Genomic DNA, 9,083 nt, shown 5'->3' with positions numbered 1-9,083 from the left:
CCCCCCCCTCCCCCCTACTGTTTCTCAGCTTGTACTCAAGATCTGTGAAGAGGATGTATGCAAAGTCGTCAGGAAGCAGAAGATAAGGAAAGCCAAAGGCCCAGACGGTGTCTCTCCAGCCTGCCTCAAAGCCTGTGCTGTCCAGCTGTCATCCATCTTCACATTGATCTTCAACAGATCCCTGGAGCTGTGTGTAGTTCCCTCCTGCTTCAAACGCTCCACCATCATCCCTGTACCCAAGAAACCAAAAATCACAGGACTTAATGACTACAGACCTGTTGCTTTAATGTCTGTGGTGATGAAGTCATTTGAGAGACTGGTGTTGGCCCACCTGAAGAACATTACTGGACCCTTGCTGGACCCCCTGCAGTTTGCTTACCGAGCAAACAGGTCTGTGGATGATGCAGTCAATATGGGATTGCACTACATCCTCCAACATCTGGACAAACCAGGGACTTATGCAAGGATCTTGTTTGTGGACTTCAGCTCCGCTTTCAACACCATCATCCCGGACACCCTTCAGAATAAACTGACCCAGCTCTCTGTACCCACATTAGGGCTGTGCGATTAATCGAAATCGTCATAAAATTATGATTTGAGCTTGAACGATTTCTAAATTGCTTTATAGCATGATTTTCCGCGCCCCCGACCTCCCGCAGTATGCTATCCGAACCAATCAGAATGCAGTGCGCCTAAATGGAGCACGAGAACAGAACAGACCGGGCGGGCATACAAACGTAACGCCAGGTTCACACACTCCGTCTGTGGTGCGTATTTTTTCCGCGCCCATGTTAACGGATCAGAGCGTTCACACTGCACGTCCGGATTGCGGTCCGGCAGTGCGCTCAGGGAGCGATGCGTCTGCAGCAGTGCTGCGATCATTTCCGCACGAAATCTATTTCTGCTGTGCTGCACGCGCTAAATTAAAGTGACAGCGCATTATTCGCGGTAAAAATTAACATGGATTGACACGGAAATTTAGTAATTACACCATAAATGCATAGAATTAAAGTCTACCGTTTCACAGTCAACAGTCAACACATGGCTTTTTGGCTACATTTAAAACAAGGAAAAGTGCACTTTTAGATAAACAAGGCAATAATAGATAGCACTCGTGGTGGTAGTTAAACAAAGTTATTATTTATTAAATATTAAGTTATTATTTATTAAATATTATTTATTGAGTTTAAACGTGAATATGTCTATGAAAGTTTGTATTACTGTACTGTGATAAAAGAGAATCACAATGCTGAAAAAGCATTTTCAGAAACAACGTTTGGATTTGAAATCAAAATAATGGATAAATGTTGTGTTTGTGGTAAACAGCCGCGGATCAGGAGCGGACTGCAAACGCGTCCTGTGCGAAAGCACAATGAGTCCGTGCTGCTTCTGCACCGCATACACATACTGTATACGCACTGCAGACGGAGTACGTGTGAATTTGGCGCAACAAATCTAGTTCAACATCTGAGGCAATGCCACAAAGAGCTCTATGACCAATGCATGGCAAAAAAAATGTTTGTTCTGTCTATTCTAGAGACATTTTGTTACACCTTTACTTAGTGATTATTTTGCCTTATGTCTGTTCTACAGACATGTTACAGCTTTTTGATAAAGCTCTAATTGGTTTTCTTTTGGAAACATGTTTCACACCGAATGCATTCATGACTGTAAAGCATGTCTGTGTGTGTCAAAATCGTGATTAAATCAAAATCGCGTTAGGTTTTTTTTGTCCATATCGCACAGCCCTAACCCACATCCATCTGTCAGTGGATCACCAGCTTCCTGACAGACAGACAGCAGCTAGTGAGGATGGGAAAACTCACATCCAACACCCGCACCATCAGTGCATTAATGCATTTGCAGACAATGTAATTACATGTAACTGTCATATAACTGTATATTCGCTGTTTTAGAGGAGAGTGCCATTGAATGTGTAGCTAATATTAAGTGGATTTTCATGAAAAAAAAAATCAGAACTGAACAAACACTGGATTAAAAAAAACCTCCCAATAAATGTCCAAACAGCGATGCTATTAGAGCATTTATTGTATTATATATTGCATCATTTGCATCTATTTTTGCATTTGTTGTTGATTTGAGGAGTTGTTACTTATTATTGCCATCATACCAACTGAGAAGCAATTACTTTAAATTCAGTTGAGGTATCTGACATATTATGAACTAACATTGATGTTTTATATGAAGTCTTTAGAGCCATAGGCTATAATATGTTGTTTTTAGATAAATTGCTCAGAGACCAACCAGTTGGACAGAGGTTATATGTACAAATCATCCAAGCATTCAATTCCTAGCCATTTCTATAGACAGCTGGCTGTCTGGTGCAGTCACAACAACCTGGAGCTGAACACACTCAAAACTGTAGAGATGATAGTGGACTTCAGGAGAAACCCCCCGCTCACCATCATGAACAGCACTGTGACTGCAGTGTAGTCATTCAGATTCCTGGGAACCACCATCTCTCAGGACCTGAAGTGGGACACTCACATCCACTCCATCATGAAAAAGGCCCAGCAGAGGTTGTACTTCCTTCGTCAGCTGAAAAAGTTCAACCTGCCACAGGCGCATATGACACAGTTTTACTCAGCTGTTATTGAGTCGGTTCTGTGCTCCTCTATAACTGTCTGGTTTGGGTCAGCCAGCAAATCAGACATAAGACTGCAGCGGACTGTTAGGACAGCAGAAAGGATCATTGGTGTCCACCTGCCCAATCTTCCAATAGGGTCTGGCTGCAGATATGCACTTGCATTTTCAGACTTGCACTCTCAGACACCAGCACTTCCGTGAGTGACGTCACTTGCAGTCTTTTTTTATTTAATTTAATTGATTAATAATTTTTTAATTGAATCTCTCAACATTTTACACAAGTAGCCAAGAAAAAATAAACTAAATCACGAAGTCACTTGCAATCGCCGCTTGCACTCTCAGCTACTTGCAATCCACACGAATCGTGCGTGTTGCCAATGGAGACAAGACGCTGTGGTGGTTAAATGATTAAAACTAATTTAGTACTATAACATACAGGATCCTGCAAGTCATCTGTAGGAGAAAAAGACAAGACCCGCAAATCTGTGGCCACAGAACAGCAGAATATGAACGCAATGCGCAAAGTCTCTCTTTAAGCGCTTTTAAACCTCCCGTAAAAAACCATCGCAATTGCAAGTGACTTCGTGATTTAGTTTCTTTTTTCTTGTTTTCACCACCTGGCTACTTGTGTAAAATGTTGAGAGATTCAATAAAAAAAATAACTAATCAATTAAATTAAACAAAGAAAGACTGCAAGTGATGTCAATTGCGGGAGTGCAGGTGTCTGAGAGTGCAAGTCTGAGAGTGCAAGTGCATGTCTGCAGCCAGACCCTTCTCCAATCTTCAGGACTTGTACAACTCCAGAGTGAAGAAACAGGCAGGTAACATCATCACAGACCCCTCTCACCCCAGACACAACCTGTTTGCACTTCTCCCTTCAGGCAGACGCTACAGATCTCTGTGCACTAGAACATCTAGGCATAAAAACAGTTTTCCCCCATGTCACCTCCAGCTTAAACAGCTAACACAGGAATTATTAAATGTGTTCTGTAATTCATTCTCCATCTATAATTATTGCCTCTCTCTCAAGTACTATGTAAATACATACAGGTGCATCTCAATAAATTAGAATGTCATGGAAAAGTTCATTTATTTCAGTAATTCAACTCAAATTGTGAAACTCGTGTATTAAATAAATTCAATGCACACAGACTGAAGTAGTTTAAGTCTTTGGTTCTTTTAATTGTGATGATTTTGGCTCACATTTAACAAAAACCCACCAATTGATTCTCCTAACACCCAAGTGATTCTCCCACTTTTCCACAGTTTTACAGCCCATTTCTGGAGTCTTCTTCAGATCTAAGCGGTGAAAAACCAGCGCTGAAGCAGAGGGGTTCATGACACTTTAAATCAGGGGTGTCAAACTCAATTCCTGGAGGGCCGGAGCCCTGCAGAGTTTTGTTCCAACCCTGCTCCAACACACATACCATGTAGTTTTCAAATAAGCCTGAAGGACTTGATTAGTTGGATCAGGTGTGTTTAATTAGGGTTGAATCTAAACTCTGCAGGGCTCTGGCCCTCCAGGAATTGAGTTTGACACCCCAGCTTTAAATGCTTCCACATCGACCATATGCTTGCTTTATTATAAAGAGTGCAAGCCTCTCACTCTACGCTGGGTGCTATTTGATCGCGTCACGTCACTGTTCGGTACACTTTATTCGGTGTTTTAGCTTATTCAGCCGAACACTGAAAGAGCTGTTTTTGCTATTTTCGGTTGCCGAACCTATTCAGAATATGTTAATTTGTGTTTGGAAGCTGAAGGCCGTCTCGTGAAGAACGGTGCGAGTAATAAAGCGCTGACCTGTTGATGATCAGGGCCTGCTCCTCGATCAGGTTTCCCTCTCCGATCACGATGGGTCCGGCCTCTGCGATGATCCGTGCCTTCGGGTGAACCACGGTCCTCGCTCCTGAAACCAGAGTCAGCAGATCGTGATTATCATCCTGCAGAGCGAAGCAGCTCTTCATTCACAGCTCCTGATAAAACCACCTCTACATAAACATGAACAGCACAAATGTTCATAAACTGCTTTGATTGGCGTCGTCCGGTGATGTCATGTCACCGTTACTATAGCAACACTGGACCGGCCAATCAGAGGACAGGAGCACGGCTGTCTGTTTATAACCCATGGTAAATGGTATCTGTGTCTCATCACACTGTCAGTGGGTGAAGTGTGTTTTGTGAGTGAATGTACCGATGGTCACGTCTCCTCGGATGTCGCTCTCCACACACACGACTGCTCCGGCTGCGATCTTCACACTGAAACACACACAACATCAGCTTCACAGAGAACACATGGGGACTCCTCATGAACGCAGACTCTGCGGTGCGACTGAAACACATCATGCACATTCTTCAGTTAGGATTATTTCTGACAGCTCTCCTGTGGCTCTGAGTGTTTATGTGATGAGACGTGCTTCTGGACGGTTTGGAAACACTTGTTAGACAGCTGAGGTCAAGTTAACCTCCACGAGCAGCTCTGAAGACTCTCTGAATCTGATCAGGAACGTGTGTGTGATAAACTAAAATACACACTGAATGAAGCTCAGCAGAACAGACACACAGAGAAATCAGTCAGAAATATCTGAAACAGCTGCCACAGATCGCTTATGGATTTGCCCTTCAGTCGTGTGGTTTTTCCCCCACCTAATCTCAGAAACATCTCACTGGATTATCACAACATTTGCTAAATAGTCAAACTGATATGTCCTACAGGCAGACTACTAAAGACATGACCATCTACTGAGCCGTTTACTGACTGCAGTCAAACATCACTGATCATCACTTTATTATCTCGGGTTGCTGGACGAATAACATGAGACAGATATAAACATGATATTCCTGACACAGACCGCTATCTAATACACATGTTTAATTCACTAAACTCAAATTCATTGTGTCACGAGGACTAAATGAACACTCATCCTTAACATGCGGATAATGAGTGTGACATCATGTGATCATCTGAAGGGCCCTCAGTAGGGAGCATCTTCTTTCGGAAAATTAAACGTACAATCAAAAGACAAAGACAAAAACAAAGAAATCTGCAAACTTGATCTTCAAAGTTTAAACAGGTTTACTCTCGATCGTGAATGAACAGTGACTATCAATCTGAACTTCAACATCCCGATTATAAATATATAATAGTAAACTGCTGCTGCTCTTTTCCTCTAGCTTATTAATAACGCATGATAATAGAGAGGCAGGTATCATGTGTTGATATACATTTTAATACGACGTTTGTTCGGCTCTGTCCGTTTTAATATGGATTTGTTTTGATTTTTAATGACACACAAAAGTCTGTACCGCATTACAGGCATCGTTGCAGGTGCATTCGCGAGATTTATCCGTAAAAACGTGACAAAATGCTGTTTATGAAACATGTTTACCTTTTCTGTCCGGTTTGTTTTACCTTCGGATCCGCCATCTTTACGCGCTCGCTCGATGACGTCACCGCTCGACTGAGCCGCCTGGCAGCGATGACGCGTGCGAGCGATCGATGTTGTCTGTTCAGAGTCTTCTTCTTCTTCTTCTTTGGCATTTTTTGGCGTATTCCGCACCATAGGCACATACCGCCACCAACTGTTTCTAATCATACATGGATGATAGTCCCGCCTCTATTCATATTTTATTATTATTATATATATATTTTTTAATTGTTAATTTTGCCAAAAAACCCAGCTTGTGTGTTCCCCTATTCCTTTGCTTTATTTAACTGTCAAATTCGTTTGTTTAATCCTGTTTCTACTATATATTTCATTACTATTCTTTGATTAATACCTTCTCTTGATCCTTTTCCTAATATCCAATTCATCTTCTTTTTTTTTCTTTATTATTAAGTTCTTTATCATTTTAATTCTCTCATTTCCGACATTTTAATATTACATGTTCAACGGTTTCTATTACCCCACAAAAAGCACATTTACCTGTAATATGTTTACCTATTTTGTATAGTGATGCATTTAGTCCTGTGTGCCCAAATTGTAATCTATTTAAAATCACCTCATCTTTCCTACATCTTCCAAAATTGTATACTTCTTTAACTGATTAATTTAATTTATAATTAAATTTGACAATATCAGCTATGTCCCACTTCTTCTGCCACTCTTTTTGAATATTTGATTTTATAATTGATTTAATTTCTTCTCTTCCTAATGGGACTTTAATCTCGATATCCTTTTTTTTGGTTGCCTTTTTTGCTAACTTCATTGCCATTGATTCCTGTGTGAGCCGGAACCCAACAAAATTTGACATCTATTCTCATGCTATTTAGAGATTTTAATGTCATACATATATCATTTAAAATGTCTTCTCTAATGGATTTATATGAAACCAAATTATTTAGCGCTGACATAGAGTCTGAACATATAATTACTCTATCTGGTCTAACATCTTCTATCCACTGTAATGCAACCATTATTGCAACTAATTCTACTGTATATATTGCTAAATTATTTGATAATCTTTTGAATATGCTTATTTCGAATTCTGGAATAAATATTCCTATACCTGTCACCCCAGATTCTGGTACCTTTGATCCGTCTGTAAATATCTGTAAGTATGAAAAATAATTAGATTGTATGCATTTCTCTATATACACACTTTAGTATTATTTTCATATATTTATTTATTTTTGTTTAAATTTTTATCTACATTTGCCATAGGAAATAACCATGGTGGGATTATTCCTATTGCTACAGATGGTCCTAACACTATTTTCGATACCTTTCACTATTCACTATATATACCACACTATTCACTTCACCTTTTATTGTCCACCCAAAACCCCTTCCTGGATTTATTTTATATTCCCAACAGTCTTCAAGTATTTTCTTAGTTTGATGTTCTTGTTTACTACTTTCCAATCTACTCCAATATGCCAGAGATATTTTGTTTCTTCTTATATCTAGTGGTAATTCTTCTGTTGCTATCATTAAGGCATTATTTGGAGTATGTCGAAATGCTCCAGTACATACTCTTAAAGCTTTAGCCTGTATTATATCCAATTTTTTTAGGTTTGTTTTGGCCGCTGCTCTGTATATTATACAACCATAATCAAAAATGGGTCTCAGCATACCTCTATATATATTAATCATTGTTGTTTTATCTGCACCCCATCCACATCCTGATATAGCCTTCATCAAATTTATAACTTTTTTGCTGTTCAGAGTCAGATAATCCGGAGTCAATCATAGAGTCAAATCAGAGCGCCACACACACACACGCGCGCGCGCGATCCAAACGAAGGCTGTCATCCATGATGATTCGTGCTGTATTAAATGAAGAGGATGCTCAGTCGCATCAGATCATGCCTTTAGTTCACGAGCTTCAGGCCCAGAGACGTTGATTAATTTAATGATTATTATTATTATTATTATTATTATTATATCACAAAACTGGCATGTTTTAATAAAAACAATAACAGCGTCTGTCTGGACAACATCAGAATGCACTCACATCCATTAGATTCAGTCTCAAACATCCCTGCTGGAAAAACAGAAACAATAAAAGCCATCACAGAAATTCTGATGCTTACAAACACCATTACAAACATTACAAACCATCAACTCTTAACCATTCAAAAATGGTTTTCTGTAGTGTGTTTTGGGAAATATTCAATTAGGATTTATTGGTTTTAAAAGCCACCAATAGAAGGTGATCAATTACCAGTAGAGACCCACAGGGTCCATTACAGTTTCCATTCAAACCAATACAAGTCCCATTATAACCAGTAAAACCATTACAAATCCTGTGATGCTGTCTATGGTTTTTCTAAGCAGAGATGTGCTGGTCACATTTCACCTCAGAATCTAAAGAAAAACGTAATGACATTTCAGCACTTATTTTAGTTATCTTCAACTCTTTTATATGAACTTCACAAGGTTATTGAGTGAAGCTGAATCAATACTAAATTACAACACTTTTGTCTTTTTCCAGCTGCTTTACAGCCGAATTTGGACTTGTGTCATACTTGATGAAGTCTGCATCACTGATTCTGTCTCTTCCCTGTGTAATACTGTGAAGCTGCTCTAAAACAATCTCTACTGTATACAGAAGCAGATAAATAAAACAAAAATTATTCTCATGTTAGTCTCATTAATGCAGTGCTGCTGCTGCTATTTTCAAACCAGCATGAAAATTTAGTGCCCAAAATTGTGATGAAAATAACAGTCATAACGCAACAACTCTTTATAGTTACAGAACACACAGCCAAAGCGAGCCATGCATTTAATATTCACAGAGAGAGAGAGAGACATAGAGAGACATAGAGAGCGAGAGAGAGAGAGAGAGAGAGAGAGAGAGAGAGAGAGAGAGAGAGAGAGAGAGAGAGAGAGAGAGAGAGAGAGAGAGAGAGAGAGAGAGAGAGAGAGAGAGAGAGAGAGAGAGAGAGAGAGAGAGAGAGAGAGAGAGAGAGAGAGAGAGAGAGAGAGAGAGAGAGAGAGAGAGAGAGAGAGAGAGAGAGTGAGAGAGAGAGAGA

At 39.8% G+C, this 9,083-nt stretch overlaps 1 protein-coding gene across 1 annotated transcript in view; it reads right to left on the bottom strand.

Moving 5' to 3' along the window:
* The window catches only part of LOC107676744 (dynactin subunit 6-like), a 13,617-nt gene extending 7,469 nt beyond the window's left edge, over positions 1 to 6,148 (bottom strand). The window contains exons 1-3 of the mRNA XM_016471407.1: positions 5,995 to 6,148; positions 4,800 to 4,864; positions 4,409 to 4,514 (exon numbers count right to left, since the gene is read on the bottom strand). Of these exons, the coding sequence (XP_016326893.1) occupies positions 4,409 to 4,514; positions 4,800 to 4,864; positions 5,995 to 6,146 (323 nt within the window). The 5' untranslated portion in view covers positions 6,147 to 6,148. The remainder of the gene's footprint in view (positions 1 to 4,408; positions 4,515 to 4,799; positions 4,865 to 5,994) is intronic.
* Between the last annotated feature and the right edge of the window lie 2,935 nt (positions 6,149 to 9,083).

This window comes from Sinocyclocheilus anshuiensis, unplaced genomic scaffold (genome assembly GCF_001515605.1).
Source record: "Sinocyclocheilus anshuiensis isolate Anshui unplaced genomic scaffold, SAMN03320099.WGS_v1.1 scaffold2186, whole genome shotgun sequence".
In the NCBI taxonomy this organism is placed as follows: Eukaryota; Metazoa; Chordata; class Actinopteri; order Cypriniformes; family Cyprinidae; genus Sinocyclocheilus; species Sinocyclocheilus anshuiensis.
Note: the sequence above shows the minus strand (reverse complement) of the source record. Positions and strands in the feature narration are given on the sequence as shown.